The sequence below is a fragment of the Mya arenaria genome, chromosome 7 (assembly GCF_026914265.1).
Source record: "Mya arenaria isolate MELC-2E11 chromosome 7, ASM2691426v1".
Lineage (NCBI taxonomy): Eukaryota > Metazoa > Mollusca > Bivalvia > Myida > Myidae > Mya > Mya arenaria.
In genome coordinates, this window is record NC_069128.1 from 27,987,303 (window position 1) to 28,011,432 (window position 24,130).

Here is a 24,130-nt window from a genome sequence, read left to right on the forward strand (position 1 = left end):
TTTATTAGATACACAATGTCTACATGATCTTGTATGTGAAAGTACAAAACAAGCTGCAGTTGGGTTTAAGGGACTTGTTCATGGGTTGTAAATTGCACTTTTCATGCATTTTTTATTTTAAATATGAAATAAAGTGTGTCACATCATTAGGAGTGTTAAAACCAAATAACTGACAGCTGGAACCTTCATCAAATGATTTTATATGCTTAAATATTGTCTACAAAGCTAACTATTTCCAAAACTGTTGCTATTACATGTATGACTAAAATCACCAAAAGGCTGAAGTGTGATTGGTTAATTGACATCATCATGTGATGCTTTCAATGTGTTTAATAAAGGTTAAAATATCCAGCAATATATGAATGAGTCCCTGTGACAGAGTGGTTCCATTTCATTTTTTTCTAAAAAAAAATTATGACTACCAGCATGAGTTCGCTCCAGACTGAAGCAAGATTTTCTTTCTAAACTCAAATTGTATTTCTCTCTTTAATTTAAGTAGCAAAGTATTCTTAAATGCATTACCGGGATATCTTATTTTTGGTGTGATAGCTTGAGAAAGTCCGTATAAAGGTAGTTTGCAAAATCCCACTTTTAACTTGTTCTGGTTAGGTCCCTGATATCCCAAAAAATCATTCCTCTAGCTATCATACTTGTACAATAATGGGGCAGTGCACAAAAGGTAGCCTACATGTCAACCTACCTTCCCATACAAGTGATGTTGCAATTTCAAGATCATGAAACTTGGCGAGTGCTAACTGATCTTTCACTATCAATAATACTACTTTTAAAGCTGCACTCTCAGATTTACCGTTTTTACAACTTTTTAATTTTTTGTCTTGGAAAGAGCAAATTTTTGCGTAAATATCTGCAAACCAATGATAAAAGATAGCTGACAAAAGATCAGATCGCAGATTTTAATATTTCCATTCGCAAATTAATGTTTTATGGCTTAAACTGTTACTAACAAATACAATTTGTTTAACTAAAGCACCTTCAAATATGATATTAATCTGTGCATACTTAATGACCAAAGTTGTGGCTCTTCCTACCAGGAGATTGTCAACCCCCTCTCCTACCAACTAGAATTGCATACCTAGAACTCCCTATATTTTCTACCAAATTCTGACTCATCTGCATACGAAATAATGAAACAATTTGAGTTTCTGTGCACATGTACTTATATAGTAAAATCGCACTAACTCATATGTTGTTGTTTTTTATACATATAATCTGTCTGTGTACTACATATCTCTCTTTTCAAGCCTCATGTGCACCTCAAAAAGCCCCTGAATACAGAGTGACAAAAATTGGAGGTTCAGCCATTATCAGAAATATACCCCAAAACTGACATCTGGTCTAAAAAAAAAACAACTCAAATTTACTTTTTATTGAACATACATGCATTACATGCACAAATCATCGATTAACAAAAAAACGAACGATTAAAATACACATTAAAGAGTCTTGTTATATATTGCTCCGTTTGTCATAACAATGAAACAATTCCTTGTTCAAAGAAACTTATTTTGTGTGATCTATATTGTCCCTCTTTTAACAATTCAATTTAATGAGTGAATATAACATCATTGCAAATACTAAATTAAAGTTTTCACAATACAATAATAGGATTAAAACTCTTTCTAACTGACATTGGGCTGGTTGTTCAGAAGTTCATTAAAGTCAACAATGTTGTTAACGTCATCGTTGTTAACTTTTATATATTTACTGCTCTGGAAGTTTAATGGACACACTTGTGATCTTCAGTATTCTAACAAGATGAATGACAATTGTTTCAGCTGTTCTTGTTCATATTTAAATAAGTGAACATATCATCAAATAGTTTGTGTTTAAAAGTTAACAACAACGTCACTAATCATGTCAACTTTAACAAAGTTCTGACCAATCGGCCCATTATGTAAATATGGTATGTACATTAAGTAATTAACTTGCAATAACCATGCAATTTCAAATGAAGAAGAAATCATATCTTAAGAGAACAATAGGAGTGCAACAGTTAGTCATGTTATGCATTTTTTAGTAAAAAAGGTCGTAACTGAATAATTATTTAAGGGGCTAGACACCAGATAGTCAAAATATAGGCAAATGCAGTCACCAGATAGTCAAAATATAGGCAAATGCAGTCACCAGATAGTCAAAATATAGGCAAATGCAGACACCATATAGTCAAAATATAGGCAAATGCAGTCACCAGATAGTCAAAATATAGGCAAATGCAGTCACCAGATAGTCAAAATATAGGCAAATGCAGTCACCAGATAGTCAAAATATTGGCAAATGCAGTCACCAGATAGTCAAAATATAGGCAAATGCAGTCACCAGATAGTCAAAATATAGGCAAATGCAGTCACCAGATAGTCAAAATAGTGGCAAATGCAGTCACCAGATAGTCAAAATATTGGCAAATGCAGTGTTTCCTTAAAACAAGCCTAAAATTGTCAATGTGAGCTAGTAAGAGGCCGATGGCACTTTACATGGTTAAAGTAATAAATGCAACAATCATGTTGCAGTCTCATCTGTGTTTCCCCCTTTAAAAATAACATGTTATGGTTTCCCAGTTTAAATCATATCCGCTTATGAGTTTAGATCAATATACCGACATTATATTTAAATTTACTGGGATTTACATGGTAGACAACCAAAGTAAATTTCGAATTGGCAAAATGTGCAAAAACTGCGAAAGATGTGAGTGTCGTAAGCAATGTGATACATCATAAGTAAGATTCAATGGGATGTACACAGCAATGTCACTTTTAATGTCAAGCTTTTGACAAATTTCTTATTCTCTTGCAAATGAATCATCTGGTTCCTAGCCCCTTGAAAGCCTTACTGTACATGTACACATTGTCACTTGCAGAATGTGTACCAAGTTTGATCTAATTAACAGCTTTTGATTCATTGCTGGTGATTTTTGTTGTTGTCCTAAGATGCTGCCAACAATAACAACACTAAGGCTATGATGATACCACATTGTTTTCTTTGAATAAAAACAACAACGCCAAACAGATGAGCTGAAAATGATGACCCCCGTTTGCATAATTTCAGAAAAATGAAAAGCAAAATACAAATAAATGGAAAATAATTACCACTCTAAGACCTTGGTTCTTTTACACCCTACTTACATGTTTGGACTATTACATTTAAATGTATAACAACCTGGGGGAATGCAGCACTTTTGAATTATATCTACCCCCTAAAGAAGCAAATTTACCCTTTTGGGGTCCAAATTAGTGAAAAAAAGACACCCACCCATATGCTTCGAAAATAATTGCCTTTCCCCCGTGGGTTATATGTGTTACTGGAATAGCCATTAACATGTTTAAGAATTATTGCGTTTTAATAATAATTTATGCTCAAACTGATCAAAATATATAAATAGTTAAATGTTGATAAAAATGTACAAGTTTAACTGAGATTTCAAACTTTTAGAAACCCTGGGCTGTAAGGTTGTAGCTACCGGTAAATAAAATTCTTCTACTTTTTCTTCTTACACATGTTGAATTTGGTTATTTTTTCTTGACTGTCACAAATCAAGCACACAAGTAGTACTAGAGATCACAGTTTACTGCATAAACACCAGAAAGTCCTGCTCACGGGGCACATTTGGCACTAACGTGTCAACCACAGAAGATTGCTGCTTCTTCCTCTTTCTAACTCTCGCTGATTGTGGTCGAACTGGTTTAGGTCTTGGTCCCAAAAACTGATTCTCACATCTCCTTATATGGTTTCTAAGTATCCTTTGCAAAGGAAAGAACCGATGATTATTTCTTGGAACATTAGGTCCAATTGTTGCGTGCACAAACTCTGTCAAGTGTTGCTTAATTTCGTCATTGTCCGTGATGCCTTGCTTTACCAACTCTTCGACTTTCTTGATCAGAATTGGATCCATTCTCTCACTCTGTATAAAATGAGCAAAAATGTCAATTGAGTTTAATTCCTAACGTGTTTCATATTTTATTGCATTATAATATGGTTGCCATGGTAACAATGTATTTATCATGATTAAACATGATTTTACTCAAATTTTGTCTCAAGTTCAAGATGTACTCTTACTCCCGAATAAATTGTACCACAATTAAAACAATTGTTTAAATTCACTGAAAGGGATGAATATATATCGAAAACAATGATTCTTTTGAAATATACTAAGTTGAATTTCAAAGAAAGTTGAAGAAAAAACAGTATTTCTATCTTATGAGGCAAGAGTTGATTACTGTTAATCTTTTAGGACCCATGAGTCATTTAATATTTGCGCGTATTCAGCAATTTAATACACGGTTAGTAATTAAGATTTTCAAAAAATGCATCATTAAGTAAATTGTTAAAGGTTTATCACTCAAAATTGGTGCAGTAGAATCAGGGCTATTTTTTAGTTATATTTGAGCCAAATTTCTGCCATGTGTTTCCCAACATTTACATTTTTTTCGCATTTTTGTGCCAACATTATTACTCACCTTAATATGTAGACAAAAATAGTAAAAGACTGACAAAAATTGCTATGATTTAGGCTTTTTTTTGCAATAAATAGAATACAGTTGCATGAATGATAATCTAATGAAATCATATATGGCAACAAGAGCTTTTTTGACCCTTCTTTGCCGTTGCTGATATCGGCATTCTTCCTCGAAGGCCTGATCCTGTTTTCCCCCCAAAATTGCTACTGAAAATCCACATTATCTTTTAGATTTTTTTTTTATAATGAGAATCTCTTGATTCATCAAATGATGCTTGAGTGAAATATTTTCTGTGTTTTTGACATTTTACTCAATTTCTAAAACTAAATTGTCAAAATTGTTTGAAAAAGTACTTTTGAAAATTTCCCCGCTTCTTAAACAAGATATGTCACAGAGACAGCATGCTCGACTATTCCGCCGCTTTTCAGTGTAAGGATTGAAAAGTATTGGCGAAACATGCATGTATCACTGTTAGATTAAATTTCAATGCAATACATGATGTGCTGAGATATTAACATAAATGTGATTACATGCAAAATTTTAACCAGAATTTTTAAGTCTAATAATAATGTATTGAAAATACAGTTATCTAACTTGGTTATCAATTAGGTTTGGTGGTTGAATACCATTGTATAAAGTCTCAATGCAATACATTAAGTAGTTGCTGAGATATTATCCTATGTGTGCTAACATGCAAGACCGTTACCAGAATTTCTAAGTGGCATAATAAAGAGGTAAAAATTATATAATATGAAAGAAAGAGTTATCTTACTTGATTAAATAAGAAGGTTAAATGGTTGGGAGCCTGTGTGTAAATTTTCAATGCAATACATGATGTATTCTCCGAGGTATTAACTTAAAAGTGGTTACATGCAAAACCTTAACCAGAATTTCTATGTTGAATAAAAAACGGGCCATTATTTGAATTTAATGCAAACTAGAGTTATCTTACTTGGTTATTTAAGTAGATTGGATGGTTGAGTACCATTGTATAAAGTCTCAATGCAATACATCAAGTAGTTGCTGAGATATTATCCTATGTGTGCTTACATGCAAAACCTTAACAAGAACTTCCAAGTCAAATAATAAAGGCCCATAACTTAGCATTATATTAATAAAGGGTTATCTTACTTTATTAATTTAGTATGTTAGGTAGTTGGGAATAAATATCTTAAGTTTCAGTTCAATACATTATATATTTGCTGAGATATTGACTTAAATGTGGTTACATGCAAAACCTTAACCAGAATTTCTAAGTCGAATAATAAAGGCCTATTATTTGCATTAAATGTGAACTAGAGTTATCTAACTTGGTTAATTAAGTAGGTTGGATGGTTGAGTACCATTGTATAAAGTCTCAATGCAATACCTCAAGTAGTTGCGGAGATTTTTACCTATGTGTGCTTACACGCAAAACCTTAACTAAGGTGTAATGCCAACGCCGACGCTTGGGTGAGTAGTATAGCTCTCCATATTCTTTGAATAGTCAAGCTAAAAATGAGTTTTTCCCCCATAAAGGATATCTTCCCCAGAAGTGGTAAAAAGCCCCTGGCACCAAAACATATTAATTTGGAATTATCATATGAATAAGTAATACTGAATGCATTTAAAATCCCCCACTGAAGGGCCCTGGCTGAATTACCCTACAGTGGAAAGACAGCCCTGGTTGAATAGGATGAGCAAGGGATTCCAGAAAATCCTTGAATTATAACATGTATATAGTATGACATTACATGAAAGGTGGAGTTACTCTACAATTAGTCACAATTGCATGGGTATAGCTTATATGGTTCAATGTCCATCGATCATCTAAATGGGCTTTCCAAAAATTGAATTGAGATATTGAATGGTAAGTTGGAAAAAACACACAAAATAAATATATTACAACAACCTTAAACCACCAAAAAAACATCACATTAAACAGGGTAGAGCTTATGAGACAGGTATAACATTTTAATACAAGAGAAAGGCAATCAGATGCAATGGCTCATTTTTTTCGAATAACAACACAAAACTCAAGATTTATTTAAGACTTTTTTACATGTTGTCATTGTAGCATGTGAACACGAAGGCTATGACAATACCCCCAATTACTTATAAATAAGAGCTGTCACATAAATGCAGCAAAGTCCTCTATTCAGCTTTGTCAATGTGATAGGCAATTGACCTTTAAAAGTAACCTTGACCTACGAGGCAAAAGCACAGATGCTTTGCTGTGAAGTTTTATCAGAATTCAAATAAAATGGAGTAAGTGAGACTATTGTCTCGTATGGACAGACACACGGATGAATAAACAAACAGACTGTGGGACGACTATGTGGATCCATTCATGGGGCATAGAGTAAAAGAACAGACCAGATAGAGCTTAAATACTTACGTTAGCATTGGGATGTTCAGAATGGGAGTTTGTCGCTGGGAAAAAGGTAAAGAACTTCCGTTGTCCGGATTCTTCCATGTTATTCTTAAACTCTTGCAATGCCCTCTTCTTTTCGGCCCTGTATTCACACTGAAAAAGGAAAAAAGTTGAGAGTTACCAAACAATAAAAAAAAGAATGAATTATAAAAAAAAGGTTTGTAAACCAATACTTGCCATTGCCATTTGCAATACATCTGCAGAGTTGTCCAAAGTGTGTACCATGTTACATTTGAACCTCTCGAATCGTTTTTGAGTTATTGTCGAGGTGAAAGATTTTGCATAATGATGTGGCTGACTAAGCAATACCTCCACATTTTTTCTATGACAAGCTCAAACAAACTATGTTGGGGTGACAGGACTTAATACTGTTTACAGTAGATCAAAGTTAACTGAATTTCAATGTAATATTTTCAATGGTCTTAGACATTCATGCAGAACACAAGTTTTCTATAACCTAAGCCATCTCTTCAATATATTCCAACCCAGAATATTTTCTTATTTGTGCATGTTCCATCCCATCAAATATATGGGGCATAACTGTTGGAAAAAGAATTCAATGGGCATTGCTAGCAATACTGTGGTCCTCTAGCAGTTTTGTTGCCATAGTAACAATAATATGAGCATATTTTCCTTATAGGCCCCTAACCACAAAGGGACAGATTCCCGGGACTAAAGGGTGTGGGTGTAACAACTCATTGACAGGGAAGTGATGGACCTGGCAGATGACCTCCTTGGAACGGCCAGGAAACATGAGTTCACCGGAACATGACTCCACTGGCGGCTTAAAATAGTGCCTTAATGTCTTACATTGATTGTTAGCTCTACCAAGCCTCTGCAATGTACATCTCAAGGCAACTGAATCAAAGAAAATATGCTTGGTCTTCATATTTGTTTTACATTTGCTGTTCTTATATAAAGTATAAAGTCTTGTACTTAGGTATTGTAAATGAAACCTGGTACTCAACATAGAACTAACGCCTTTTGACTTAACAGAGTTGATGGCTCATGAACGATCGGTCAGGTCTAGATTCTTGACAGATGCACAAACTTTGTTTGTACTTTCAAGACCCATAATCTAGGCATGCATAGGCCGATCTGGCTGGTTTTCGAAAGGAACCAAGCTTTAATAGATATCTAAATACTGTACAGGTTTCATTGAGATACAATCAAAACTGAAGACTGTATCATGTTCACAAGCAATTGTTTACAGACGCACATACGAGGGCATACCCAGAAGTTCGATAAGCTTGATAAAATGAAAACAATATGCAGTATATCTTTAAAACTTTCATACAATAATATTCAGGCAATTTGAAATAAGGAATGCGAGTTTCATTGTATAGCATGTTATAACGACAACGTTGTTATCACTATGGAAACAGGTGGTCGCGCATTCCTCCGCAGTTGCTAAAATAACCCATGACAATATCTTTGTTTTGTTGACCACTCACATTAAAACCAATAAAACGGCGCGAAAGTTTGCACCTTTGACGTGACGTCAATAACGTGTGATGACGTGGAGTTTTATGTCAGTGCGTTTGTTAGTTTATTTTAAAGGAAGCATTTTAGACTGACCGGTATAGTTAAATTTTGTTTAAAACGACGCCAGAAGACTGACTGAAAAAAACGGGCAGTGATACAGTTCTGAGTGAACCTAAGAAAAAACTCCATCGCAAACACTTAAAATGTTAAATGAAGCATCGAGTGAAACTCCAGTGAAGTGAATGCTCGTGTACAAGTGGCACAAACGGTTCAGTGAGGGGTGGGACAGCATTTGTGATGACGTGAGGTCTGGGCAACCGATTTCACAAACTACAGAAAGTGATGTCGAGGTCGTGAAAAACATCGTTGATACTGATTGTTGAGTCACTCTTCATGAAATATGCAAGATGTTGGACATGAGTTATGGGTCGTTACGGAGGATAATGAAAGACAGTTTAAAAATGAGTCGAGTGAGTGCGCGTTGGGTTCCACGGCTGCTGACAGAAGATGAGATGAGCAAAAGAGTACGGGAATCATGCCGATTCTTAACTCGGTACGAAAAGGAAGGAAACCGTTTTCTTGAGAAGATAGTCACTTGCAATGAAACCTGGCTATTTTTTTACGACCCTGAGACAAAACAGCAAAGCAATCAATGGAAGACTACCGGTTCCCCGCCTCCGAAGAAGGCACAATCATCCCGCTTGATAGGAAAGCATATGTTCATTGCCTTCTTTGATGTGCACGGTGTTATTCTACTCCATGCAGTTCCGCAGGGCCAATCTGTGACAGGTGTTTACTATTCTAAGGTAAAGTGATATATAACAAAATTCATTTTTATCAAAATTTAGTTCTTGATTAAATCTGTATAAAACAATGTTTAAAAAAGTTTATGATTAAAAATATTGGATTGAATAAGTGTTGGTTTTAATTATGATATTTGATGAAGTACGCAAAACGCGACAAATGCATTATGTTATAAGCCTCAGTTATGTTCTCCATTTCAGGTTTTGAGGCGTGACTTGTACAGAGCGATGGCATTAAAGAGACCACAGGCGTTGCATGATAGGTGGATTCTTCACCAGGATAATGCACCAGCGAATAGATCGGAGGAGGCCCAGACTACCACCCAGACTACTGCGACAATCTAGCTTGAAGCAGAGATCCTTCCCCCTCCTTATTCGCCGGACCTAGCACCATGCGATTTTACCCTATTTCCAAAACTTAAATGTGAACTGAAAGGTAAACGCTTCAATGACTTTCAGGAACTACAGAGTGAAGCTCAGACACACCTGTATTCTTACAAGTCAGAGTGGTTCAGTGACATTTACCGGCAGTGGGTAGCGAGACATCGACGTTGTATTGCGGCGAACGGCTCTTACTTCGAGAAGTTATGACGTTGACATCAGATTCTGACGTTTGAACTGCGGGGGCTATACTGACCTCATGTTAATGAAAAAGCTGTAGTTTCCTTTATATTGTATGCATCAGTTTGAAATTTTATATGTCATTTACAGCTGAAATAGATTTTATACAAGCTGACGTTCGTTGAAAAATGTTAAAAATATGTTGATTTTATTAAGCAATTCCATGAACTTCTGGCTATACCCTCGTACGACGTACACATTACCATCGCATAAAATTATCTTGATTTAAGGTATAATACCATTTATCCAAGTTAATGTTATAAATGTTAAACACACTATAGGTAAATTTATATTTTTTGTCATTCAATATGTTGGGCTACTTTTGAGTTTTTAAATATTTTAGAGTTACGTAACTTGTAAATGATATTTTCATACCAATAATAAGACTTTGATAATACTCTACTGATTTGATAATCGATTATCGATTTACATTGCACTTTAATTTATTCATTGTGAGATTCAACCAATATCCTGCAATATATAACAGTAATTCAAATGGGAAAGGTTTCTTACTTCTGCGATAAGAGGAAACGTCAGCACCTCCTTGATGACAATTCTTGCCCGACAACCCCACTTTTCTGTGATCGTACCCACATGGCGTTCCTTAACAGTTTTCGTACCTTCATTGTCGTCACCATCTTTCTTTGCATATTTGTCATGGTCCGCTTTAGGAGTCTTTTTTTTCGATCTAAATCCCTTAATTCGGTCCTGGAAATTATTATCATTTATGGTATACATTTCATGTATATAGAATCAGTATTTTTATTCATGTAAGCTATACAGCTATACAGTTTCTTATGACATGTTAACATTTAAACAAAACAAACTACAAGACAAAACGAAAGAGCACATCACAAGGATGGATCTAAAATTGAATACAATATATAATTTTGAATGTTTTACACTGTATAGGATATAAAATACATGTATTAAGTATTATAAGCATGCAAGCATCATAATATCTTATTCCATTACGTAATCTTCTTTCAAAAGGTTTTGTTATCAGTTCAAGTCTGACTTATTCTATAATAATACAATCAGTGTATACAGTTATTGCAATGTTAGATAACTTTCTAGTACAAGTATCATTATTTTCTTCAGAGTATTGTTTAAACAATTATTGCGTGCCTTCTCCTTATCATGTATGTGTATGTACTTTGTAAATACTTGAGAATATTGTTTGTCCTCATGGGCCGTATGGCTTATTGGGTGTGTAATAAATCTTCTTCTTCTGTCACAATTTTATATAACTTCTTATAACCGAACTTTAAAGCAACTGTGCACCAGATGATCAATTTGCAAGAAAAAAGAAAATTGTCAAAAACTGACATAAACTTGGTATTAATGTGTACAATGCATTGAAACTTACTAACTGAAGTACCACATAGTTTACAATTTATTTAAGATTAGCAGTTATTTTGTATTTTCCCATAAAAAAAGATTACTTGGTATGTCTACCTAGTAGAATTCATTCCTTATGCGTGACTGGCTAGTCGATGTTATCACGTGATATTACCAAGTTAGGTTTATAGCTTAAATATGCCACTTGTTTGGAGTAAGCCTTTGTAGCACAGTGGTTACAACCCTGGATTGCAATTTTGGCGACACAGGTTCGAACCCAGTCTCCAACATAATTTTTTTTTTACATTTTGGTACCTTTTTTTACAATTATGATATCAAAGCGTAACACATTCTATTAAATAATTGTTCTAAGATTCGTTACAGAAAAAAAACTTTTTTTGGTGCCAATCTGGTGTACAGTCCCTTTAAAGCTGCACTCTCAGATTAACTTTTTTTAAATTTTTTGTCTTGAAATGAGCAAAATTTTGCGTAAATGTCTGGATCAAGTGATACAAGCTTTACAAATGCTTTCAGAACAAGAGCTGTCACAGAGACAGCGCGCTCGACTATTCCGCCGCTTTTCAGTGTAATGATTGAAAAGTTTTGGCGAAACATGCATGGATCACTGTTAGATTAGATTTCAATGCAATACATGATGTGCTGTGATATTAACATAAATGTGGTTACATGCAGTATTTTAACCAGAATTTTTAAGTGTAATAATAAAGGGCCATTATTTGCAAAATACAGTTATCTAACTTGGTTATTCAATTAGGTTGGGTGGTTGAATACCATTGTATAAAGTCTCAATGCAATACATCAAGTAGTTGCTGAGATATTATCCTATGTGTGCTAACATGCAAGACCTTAACCAGAATTTCTAAGTTGCATAATAAAGGGGCAAAAATTATATAATATGAAAGATAGAGTTATCCTACTCAATTAAATAAGAAGTTAAATGGTTGGGAGCGTGTGTGTAAAGTTTCAATGCAATACATGATGTATTTGCTGAGGTATTGACTTAAAAGTGGTTACATGCAAAACCTTAACCAGAATTTCTACGTCTAATAATAAAGGGCAATTATTTTGCATTAAATGCAAACTAGAGTTATCTAACTTGATTAATTTAGTAGGTTGGATGGTTGAGTACCATTGTATAAAGTCTCAATGCAATACCTTAAGTAGTTGCTGAGATATTAATCTATGTGTGCTTGCACGCAAAACCTTAACCAGAATTTCTAAGTCAAATAATAAAGGCATTAAATGCAAACTAGAGTTATCTTACTTGGTTAATTAAGTAGGTTGAATGGTTGAGTACCATTGTATCAAGTCCCAATGCAATACCTCAAGTAGTTGCTGAGATATTTACCTATGTGTGCTTGCACGCAAAATCTTAACCAAGGGGTGATGCCGACGCCGACGCTTGGGTGAGTAGTATAGCTCTCCTTATTCTTCGAATAGTCGAGCTAAAAATGAATTTGAGGCAGTTTTGCAAACAATTGAGATTTGTTCTGTTGTGAGATATCTTATATGACTGAATTGATGACAATGATATCCAAATCAGCTGATTCTGAGACAAAAACTTAAAAAAACTTGTCAATCTGTGAGGGTGCAGCTTTAATAATACAATAGATATGGCTAAGCCAAAAATTACAGAAGGCAAACCATGCGTCTATATGTTTCAGGTGAATGCTGAGAAAACTTATATACAGTACCCCTTTCAAAATTCCAAGATGACAATACAGAACTTTCTTGCCAAGTATTGTATAGGGTGCTTCTGAATTTGTGTAGTTAAATTTCTTTTTTCCAGATGGTAAAGCTGAAAAGAAAAAACAGTTGCATACAACAAAGTGTATAGTTATGTAAAAAAGATTAAATAGATGCATGAAACGGATTCAATAGCTGCTTGAAACAGAATGAGTATTTGTGTGAAACAGAATCTATTTTTGTGTGAAACAGAATAAATACTTGTGTGAAACAGAATCAATAGTGGCATGAAATGGATTCAACAGCTGTGTGAAACATAATCAATAGTTGTGTGAAACAGATTGAATAGTTGTGTGAAACGAAATCAATAGTTGTGTGAAACGAAATCAATAGTTATGTGAAACGAAATCAATAGTGTGAAACGAAATCAATAGTTGCGTGAAATGGATTCAATAGTTGTGTGATACAGAATCAAAAGTCATAATCTTAAAATCTTGGGGAGTTCTGCAAAATTTGAAAACAAGAGATCCACTGAACAAGCACCATCTGTGATCAGGTCTTTATTCAAACAATAGACATTAACTGATAATTATTCAAGTAAGAGTCATGGCCAATGCTGTAGGAGTGGGTATTGTGTCTGCTAACATTGTACCATGGTCAATTTAAATTTCTTGAATAGTTTACGAGTTATGGTCAAGGTTATTTTTTTAAGAAAATGTCAACAACAATAATAATCAAAGTCAAGGGAAAATACAATGAAATTTTGCAAACATGAAAGTTTAATGACAGACAATTCTTGTAATGGTTATAAAAAACAAGAGGGCCCTGAAGGCCCTGTATCGCTCACCTGATCCAATTCAAGTGTGAAATAAGTGTTTTCAGGGCGAGGGCAATTGTGACAGGAGTCAGATCCTTCCCAGTGACCAAGTTTTTTTTTAATATCACAGATAATTTTTTAAATTTCACGGATGACCCAGTTGCAAACCTTACCTTGCTGTAATAAGTACATTTTGACCAGGTTTCATATAGATAAAGTAGAATATATGGCCTCAACAGTGTTTTAAAAATGATTTCTGTGATTTGACTTTGTGACCTAGTTTTTGAACTCGGATTACCCAGTTTCTAACTTGACATAGACTTCATAAACACAAACATTCTGACATAGTTTCATGGTGATCAAAGAGAGAATGTAACCTCTACAGTGTTTACATAGTTTTTCTATGATTTGACCTAATTGCCTGGTTTTTGACCTCTGATTACCCAGTTTCAAACTCTAAAGATCATCAAGAATAACATTCTGATCAAGTTCCATGAACATATGGTCATAAATGTGGCCTCTAAAGTGTTAACATGCTATTCCTATTATTTGGCCTTGGCCAAGAGCTAATCAATATAAACATTCTGACTAAGTTTCATGAACATACAGTCATAAATGTGACCTCTAGAGTGCTAACAAGCTTTTCCTATGATTTGACCTAATGACCTAGTTCTTGACCACACATGACCTGGATTCAAACTTGACTTAAAGATTATCAATATAAACATTCTGACCAATTCTCATGAAGATACAGTTATAAATGTGACCTCTCGAGTGTTAACAAGCTTTTCCTTCAATCTGACCTGGTGACCTAGTTTTTGACCGCACATGACCCAGATTCGAACTTGGCCTAGAGCTAATCAATATAAACATTCTGTCATACAGTCATAAATGTGACCTCTAGAGTGCTAACATGCTTTTCCTATGATTTGACCTCCTGACCTAGTTTTTGACCGCACATGACCCAGATTTAAACTTGACTTTGAGATTATTAATATAAACATTCTGACTAACTTTAATGAAGAAACATTTATAAATGTGACCTCTATAGTGTCACGCTTTTCCTTTAATTTGACCTGGTGACCTAGTTTTTAACCCCAGATGACCCAAGATCGAACTCGTCCAAGATTTTATTGAGGGTAACATTCTGACCAAGTTTCATTAAGATTGTGCCCAAATTGTGACCTCTAGAGTGTTAACAGTCAAATTGTTGACGACAGGGCGATCACAATAGCTGACCTTGAGCACTTCGTGCTCAGGTGAGCTAAAATAATAGAAATACCTGAATTTCCAAAGTTTTTGGTTGACGAGAATGCAGAGAATCGGGAAGAAGTCTGTATTTCATACTCTCTAATGGCTTTATTCACATCTTCGACGTTGTCATAGACCTTCATGTGTTCCTCCACTGAAATCATGTGATGCTGTGTCAAGTTATGTAATAGTTACTGCACCTAAAACCCCATCCTCTGACACCTATCGTCAACTGCCAAAGTCAACCTATTCTGTTGGATGTATGTTACTCTCCATATTAGTATAATAGTAACACTATTGAAAAATTGATTATGTTTATGTATAAATTCACAAAATTCTGTTCAAATGACTATCTGTCAGATGCTGATTGGTGTTTGTTCATAAAAATTAGTAAAATAACTGATTTTCAATAAAGTTTAAAAAATAAGATATGAGAGCCCCTTTAAAGGCAAAATACCAAGAATGTTAAGCTGGGCATTAGAATAGTGATTATTGATCAAATCTGTCATTGGACTAACATATTCTGAAATCATGGGTCCAGGGCTAAAATTTGAAATTCATAAGCTCTAGGGCTTTCTTCTAAACCTAAAACAAACACACATGCAAGTGTCTCATCACAATCTTTTTGGCAATAATCAAGTTTGATACTTTTAACCTTCAAGCACCGTAAAGCATAACTTTTGGACCTCACATGGTCAAATATATATTGTTATCTTGCACTGAAACATTCAATTATCCTCTACATGTAAGTGTTTTTTTATCAAGATTGAAGTGTCTGACTTGTGCAAAAGATCATGTGATATGAAAAATGATAAAAGAGCGTGTTTTACTTTCAAGAGGCACAAATGGTTCAATTTCCTCTTGTTCCTCGTCGTGGGTTTCATTTTCATTATCATCACCACCTTCCTCAATTGGCACTGCAAGAAACTGCATTCCATCCCCTGTCTCTGACTGTAATTATAATATAAAGGGAGATTATCAATATACTGCATTTCCTCCACTGTCTCTGTCTGTAGAAACAAGTTAAAGGGGGATTATCAACAAATAGCATTCCTTCCCCTGTCACTGACTGTAATAATAATATAAAGGGAGATTATCAATATTCTGCATTCCCTCCCCTGTTTCTGTCTGTAAAAACAAATTAAAGGGGGATTATCAATATACTGCATTCACTCCCCTGTCACTGTCTATAATAACAATTTAAAGGGAGATTATCTACAAACTACATTATATCCACTGTCTCAGTCTGTAAAACAGATAAAAGGGAGGAAATCAACAAACTTCATACCCTCCCCTGTCTTTCTGTAAAAACTATTTAAAGGGAGATTTTGTACAATTTGCAGTCCATTCACTGTCTCTTTTTTACATAAAATATCAAAGGGAGAAAATCAACAAAATAAATTATCTCTCTTTGTCTGAATATGTTATAACAATTTTAAGAGAAACAATCAACAAAAAGCATTCTCTTCCCTACTGGGTATATCTGTTTGTAAAACCGATTAAAGGGAAACAATTAACACATTGCATTCCCTCCCCTGTCCCTGTCTATCATAACAAATTAATTGGAGGAAATCAACAAAATAAATTCCCTGTCTCCATCTGTAATAACAAGTTTAAGGGAGATAACCAACAAAATGCATTCCCTCCCTTGTCTCTGCCTGTAAAAAAAAAGATGATTAAAAACAAACTGCATTATGTACAATGTCTTTGTCTGTAAATAAAAGAAAATATTTATGCAATATTAAAGGGAGGTAAAAATACATTTCCTCTACAACAAACTGCATCCCCTAGTCTGTCCAAAAAATTAATCTGAGTTTTACTTTTAAAATATTATATCTGTAGTAACAACACATATGTGAACAAGTTTATCTTTATTAGTTCTTACATTTTCAAGGTAGAAGCTATCTACACAAGAGTATGTTCCATCTGGTTGGGGCATCACTGTCAAAATTTCCTGAGGCATGCCTGATGCAACGGGTACAGCTTTGAGTGGACTGAGGGACTGCAGCTGGGATTGTACAGTTGATGTGGCCATTGAGGTCTGAAATGAAAAAGCATTTTCTTTTTAAACATAATTTTTCAATGAAAATATTTTTAAGAAACATTGGCACAAACGTTGACGCCCTAACAGTCAACATTCCATTTTAAAAAGCTGCACTCTCACAGAATTTCTCTTTTGACAACTTTTTTATTTTCTGTCTTGGAATTAGCCACTTTTTGCATAAATATCAGCAAACCAGTGATAAAAGATTGGTGACAAAAGATCAGATCTAAGATTTTCATATTTCCGTTCAAAAAATTTTATATGGCTAAAAGTGTTACTAACGGTTTAAAAAAAATTGCATAAAACATCAATTTTTGAACTTAAACATGAAAATCTGTGATCTGTTTTTTTGTCAGCAGTCTTATATCACTGGTTTCCATGGATTTTTGCATAAATTGGCTCGTTCCAACGTCAAAACGTTCAATCTGTGAGAGTGCAGCTTTAACACTTCATAAGTGCCATGAAATAAAAAAGAAAGTAATATTTTATGCTATTTATTAATTATATTTTTCATTTTTTAACTTACCATTGTAACAAGTAGCTTGTTAACATAACACATGAACCAATCTGTTTGATATTCGACCCTTAAAGGCCTAGTTTAAGCCTTCAAGAAGTGACCCCCCCCCCCATATCGGTGTATAGTACACAACCTCTGTGTAGTATTGATCTTAATCTACTTACCTTAATCCCTCTTATCAGTTTTGGAGGTTTCATAATATTATTGGACCCTAAATGCCCCTAAGCCAATAAACCAGTATACAGGAAATCGGCCCCTTCTTTGACACCAGTGCAATTAGCAGAAGATGAACAGCAAGGAATTATCATGCTAAACATTCCTTAAACTAGGCCTTAATAACAAAAGAGAGACCCTATAAAACTGCAAGAGAGTCCCTTTTACTATCAAACCCGGCCTGGGCGCATGTGAGTTTGATTAAGTGGTCACCAAGCCAGACAAGTGGGTTTCCTCGGAATAATCGGGTTTTCCCAACAACACAAGACCAAACCTCGCGAAACATCGTGCCAAGGAGAATTATTGATATTAATATTATGTTGTAATAACTTGTTTCACAATCATTGTGAAATATATAAGCTAAAATTCATGGATATTCTAGCAAAATTATAAATTTCTTGATTGAATTTAATGAATGTTACACATGATATAAGCTAAACTACACCTCTTGAGCAGTAGGGTCTGTGCTAAAGATCTTCATCTTCTTGAACCTCACAGGGGGTTTGTTTGGTGTGGAGTTCAGTTTTCTTTTACCCAGAATTGGTAGTGTGTCTTCATACTTCTTTTGTTCTGAAATTAAACAACCAATGTTCTACATGTATATTGAAAAATGTCATGTTCTTAAATTTAATATCTAGTTAATAAATAAATCCAAGTTGAACCACTAAAACTCTATAAAGTTGAACAAAAGAATAAACAGTAAATGCTCTTAAAATTAACATCAAATCCTCCTGGATTAGACAAGAAACACTCTTCAGTTGGACACCAAAATTAATTTCATACATGCCATATTTCTTAGAGGCTTCCCAGGGGATTTGGTCTGAATTCCAGAGGATTTTGATATTACACCAGGGGATTTTTACGCAGCGAAATTTAGCACAATATCTACCTTTATGATATAAGAATAAATACAGAAACACACTCTTATTACAATAATTGTTAGACTTAGTCATTGTGGTCCTTCATGGAATTTCACACTCATAAAATTAAGGATGCTTTCCACTGTCAACCTTAAGCTAGTTTAAAAGCAAAAAATTAAATAAATTCCAGGGGATATTGATCCCCTGGTGGGGGACCAGGCGTTGGGTTAGAATTCCTGGGGGATATTCCCCCCAATCGGGGACATCATTATGGATGTATGTAATTAAATGCTCATAAATCGAACAACACAGGCTCATCAATTGAACATCAAATGCTCCTCAATTGAACACCAAATACACAAAAATTGAATAAGTTAAATGCTTTGCTATACATGATTGCATTTGTGACAATTTTGGCATCACACCAATAACCTCAATGCTTTCAAAATACCCCAATTTTTTTTCTAGACATCAAGAGCTTATGTTGTATGTAAATGTTTGCCGACTTATGAAAATGATTTTTTTTTTATAAAGGATGATTGTTTCAGTGTAAGATCATTATCAGGGCTTCTAAAAACCGGCAATTTGCCGGTCTGGACCGATTTTGACCAAATCAGACCGATTTCAGTTTCAAAAAGTGTCCAAAATATCGGTCCGAAATTTTCTCATTTTTCTTTTGTAATTTCGGTCCAAAACGACTAAGTCAGTAAAAGTTGTAGAAATTGTAATACACAAATGTTCATGGGTCATTTACACATTCAAAACTACCCCAAAAAGGTCATAAAAGTGTCTTGGTTACCATGAGACCAATGCGACCAGCTGCCTTTTCCGCTACGCTGATCACTCTATAGCCTATCTGTTAAGTGGTATTGACAGAAGACAAAATTGAACAAAGTATGTGTTAATTCAGAAGACAAAATTGAACAAAGTATGTGTTAATTATGTGCTTGCAGCTATTCTGATTAAGTGTTAAAATCGGTCCATATTTTCACATGGCAATATGCTATGTCGTTGTCGATCATTACATGATATATCTGTTTATTGATTACCAAACAGTTAAATTTTAATTGTAATAAAGAACCATTGCTGGTTAAAACGGTTTTAAAGATAAATGCATGTCATTGTTAATCCGTGAAAGCATTATAAATCCGAATTAATTAATCTAATAATATATAGAATATCAACAGCGACATGCTTGATTAACTACATAGTCTGAAAGTTGAGTCCGCTGCTTACGTCATATTAATTGGCAGTTATGAAAAAAATCATTGTCGATACCACACTTATAGCTTGTTGCCCCGATTATTAATATAGATATATATTATTGCTCACGATTATCAGTTGAATGTTGACCCACTATAAAAGCATTAAGCAAATAAATCATAATACTGTTTCATATTTTGCCGTCTGACCGCTTCCCGACAGCCACAGTTAATTACGATCACAGTTGTTCTTGTAAGAAACGCTGCAGAACTCGATGAGAATCTCATTTGAATTAAACTTAAATCAATGACTATCTGATCGGATATGCTGGCTCTAGAGCCCTCTTACGAATTGCCACATCACAAAAAATATGGACAGAAAAGACGTCGCAAAAATGTACGGCATGACATTTCTATATAATCAAACTATTTAACATTTCTTTCTTTTTCTTTTTGGGGGGGGGGGGGGGGGGGGGGGTCGTCGCCGGGTCTGGACCGATTGAGGTTCCAAAGTTTTAGAAGCCCTGATCATTATATATTACACCAAGCAAGCAGCTAAAAGTATATTTCATGAGTGCCATAGCCACGAGAGAAATATTTACTTTTGGTGTTCACAAGGTGAAATATATTTCCATATTACACTTTAAACAACAATTATTATTTTTATTAAATGCCTTAAAATGATATGAATTGACTGTTGTAGTTTTTCAGAAAGCACACCAAACTGAATGCAAAATTGTTTCATTTTGAAATGACGTTGTTGAAATTTTGTCTCAGCTCTGTTCGCATTAATGTTCGATTTTGAAACACAGAGCGTGCCAAAATTTCAATACAGTGTAAATATCAAATTGATATTTTCACTGTTTGAAACAGTTAAATATCAATTTAATTTCACAGATCAATCTCTATAAACTACCAGAAAGCATATGATAAAATCTTATCTTACCACTCAGACAATATCCAAAGAACTCTGTTTTAAACTTGCTATTTTTTTCGAGGAAATCTTTTCCATACTTGGACCCCAGGTAGGAGAACGTTCCCTCTTTCAAACTGGCCGTTAACAGGAATGCTTCTTCTCCAGTTTGTTCATAGAGCTGATCCACCTGAAGACCATATGCAGGGCCAGTATTCATAAAACATCTTAGAAGCTGCACTCTCACAGATTGAACATTTTGACAACTATTCTTTTTGTCTTGGAATGAGCCAATTTTTGTGAAAATCCATTGCAACCAATTATATAAGACTGCTGACAAAAATCCAATCACAGATTTTTATGTATAAAGTTAAAAATTGATGTTTTATGCATTTTTTTTATACCGTAAATATTAATTTTTAGACGGAAATATGAAAATCTTCAATCTGATTTTTTGTCAGCAATCTTATATCATTGGTTTGCAGATATTTACGCAAAAATTTGCTCTTTCGTAGACAAAAATTTAAAAACTTGTTAAAATGGTCAATCTATTTGAACTTAAAGATGCACTCTTTCTCCCAAAGAAGATTTACCACAATTAATTCAAGTGTTATAAATAATATACCAAAAATCATGAACAAATGAAGAAAACGATGGTTCTTATGAAGGATACAGAGTTTAATATAAAAAAGGTGCAGAAAACACGGTAATACTATCTTATGAGACTATAGAAAATCACAGTAAATCTTTTAGCATTCACCAATCATTTAATAATTTTGCGTGTTCGGCTATCAAATACACGGTTACAATCGTGTTATCAGTACTCAATATTTTCCCTAAATGCATTTTTAAGTAAGTAATTAAAGTTTTATCACTCAGATATTATGTTTGTTATATATCTGTATGTAGAGATTTTGAATAAGAGTGTCACTTTAAATATGAAAAAAAAAAGTTGTCAAAACATTCAATCTGTGCGAGTGCAGCTATATAACGTATTTACACTATATATATATAAGAAAGTAGAAATCATAAAAAAACATAAATTCACAAAAAAAGCAGCAAGTTATCACCTACCAGTATTTTAATCTGGTTCTTAAGTACAGTATTCAGAATGGCTTCATATCCTTGGATCGACTTAATTGTTGCAAACTCATCCATCGTGCCAGCTCATCAAACTGCAATACAAAGTTGGGTTATTCATTTCAGTATTTTGGGGAAATGACCTACTGGTATACCCTTAGAATTAGAAATTTTCACGTCATTTTTCAAGTTCAATTAGGCATTTTAAGGGGCAAGAATATTCAAGGAGATATAAAAGATATTAAACAATATCTGACTGATAATGCCAGCTATGAAAGCAAAGATGAAATACAAACAAAAGTTTGAAATGTACCATCCTATTTTTTTTTGGATAATGTTACATACTTGAAAATGATGCTGATTAACTTCCTTAACTCAAGACCAAAAATAACACATTTTGTGATCATACCAAGACATACACTTAAGTAACGAAACGTTGCAGGTGATGTCTTTTAATATCTAATCAAAAAGACATTCAATAATACAGTGGAGACCTTTTCAATAACCATTTAAAACTGTGTACTTTAATTATGACTGATAAAAAACAACATAACCTTACATGTAAATGCGAATATAGCACAGAAATGACTTTCCCCATCTCTTTTCAACTGTTTTGATTCAGTCACCCTGAAGACCCACATACTAGCTATATAATTCTGTGCCAGGTACCAACAGAATATGTAGTGTACTTACTTGTGGAATATTGTACCTGCCTGGTTCTTAATCACGCAACAAGTCCGGTCACGCAATCAAAAACAGTTGAGGAGTTTGCGTCACTAAGATATATATATATGTAATACCTAGTCCAAATAATTGTACGTTGACGGATTTTTTTTAGATTTTTGATATGGCAAATCCTTCACGTACAAATTGTTAAGTATCAAAAGTGGGTAGTTGTTCCGATCAGGATTCCGGGTTAAAGCATATAGCGTCTATAAAATATCATAAATACAATAAATATTACCAGATAATGTTATTTTATATTAGTTCCGTACACAAAAAATAAATATCCAACTTATAATTATGAGTTTGACGGCTTTCCTTCATTTCATTCTGTCAAAACATAACGATATATACATGAAGGGCACCTGCAAGGCTTTAGGGCACAGTTTTAAAGCGCTCGGAACATTTCGGCCATGGCCGAGTTGTTACGATTGTATAACGAGGTCTGTCTCGAAGCTTTGTCGGAGGAGGCCGAGCTATTACGATTGTATCGAGTTGTTCCCCTTCACATTATTGTTGTCTGTGTCAGTCAACTTTCGTTTTATTGGAAAGGTAAACAACTTGTTTTAATGCATTAAATGCTTGTTTAGTGCAAAATAACATTTCACTTACAAGGTAAAATATGAAAATAACTCTTTATGATCAATTTCAACCATAAAATACTTCACTACAAACAATTTCAATATTTTTAAAACACCCCCGTTTTTTGCACATTCCCGTTTAGACGTTAGGGATTGGAAGAATCCCGTATAACACGTCTATTATTTTAGACTAATGTAATACCCAGTGGACTTAATGCAATTGTTATATAATTCAACGCATGCGAGGTATACCAAATGCATGCAAGTCAAGTAAAAAAAACATTGGTAGCTGGGGAATTCTGTTTCATAGAGAGAATGCCAATGCATCAAGTGACTTATACATGTAAACAGTTCTAAAGAGATGTGGAAGTTGTTTCTTTGGCTTAAAAACATTAATTCATACATCTTCTTTGGCTTAGAAACATTTATTCGTACATCGGCGCAATAAAAGGTAGTAACTTAATGCACCAGTCATTTGTAACCACTCCACCCCGGTCCGAGGTTATACCAGGGATAGCCGGGGAAAATGGGCCGTTTTTTAACCTTTTAGGTGGCCCCGCAGTGCCTGCTGAATGCGGTGGTTTTGTTTCCACGTCAAAAATAGTGGGGGATGGGCCTTACCTATTGTCTCTGGGGTACGGGGGCATTTGGCGGGGATTGTACCAGCAGTTCGTCGATTTTACCCGGGCTTGGCTGGACGGAAAGTCAAAGTCCCAGTTATTTTATTTTTTTAGCGATGAATTTGGTGTTCATGTAATGACGAACAGTGACTTTGATCACGGGTACAACAAATTTATAGTACATATGTAAATTTATCGTCATAATATTATAAATAACATTTCATTCACAAGATTTCATTTCCTAATTTCGAGCCACTGTGATTGAAACGCGTAGGAGCACTTTCAACACATAAAAAATGGTGTGCCTCAAACGATTGCCTACCGTGTTATATTTAAGCAAAACTGTATAATTATTAAGTAGGAATGCTTTGGATTATTATACCTTAGATGTTCAAAAAAACGCTGGAATAATTCTTGTAAACTTGTGTTGAGTATCGAAGGGCGGTAACTGAAATCTCACAACATTT

At 34.3% G+C, this 24,130-nt stretch overlaps 1 protein-coding gene across 1 annotated transcript; it reads right to left on the minus strand.

Annotated features, from left to right (window-relative positions):
• Positions 1–1,372: 1,372 nt before the first annotated feature.
• Positions 1,373–24,101, minus strand: LOC128239938 (uncharacterized). The gene is made up of 11 exons (XM_052956394.1): positions 24,046–24,101; positions 21,734–21,834; positions 20,693–20,849; positions 18,130–18,254; positions 16,796–16,951; positions 15,741–15,861; positions 14,942–15,064; positions 12,851–12,954; positions 10,308–10,502; positions 6,850–6,978; positions 1,373–3,916 (listed from the first exon to the last, which is right to left on the minus strand). The coding sequence occupies exons 2-11, from the start codon at positions 21,815–21,817 to the stop codon at positions 3,581–3,583; spliced, it is 1,530 nt and encodes a 509-aa protein (XP_052812354.1). The 5' UTR covers positions 21,818–21,834; positions 24,046–24,101; the 3' UTR covers positions 1,373–3,580.
• Positions 24,102–24,130: the final 29 nt, after the last annotated feature.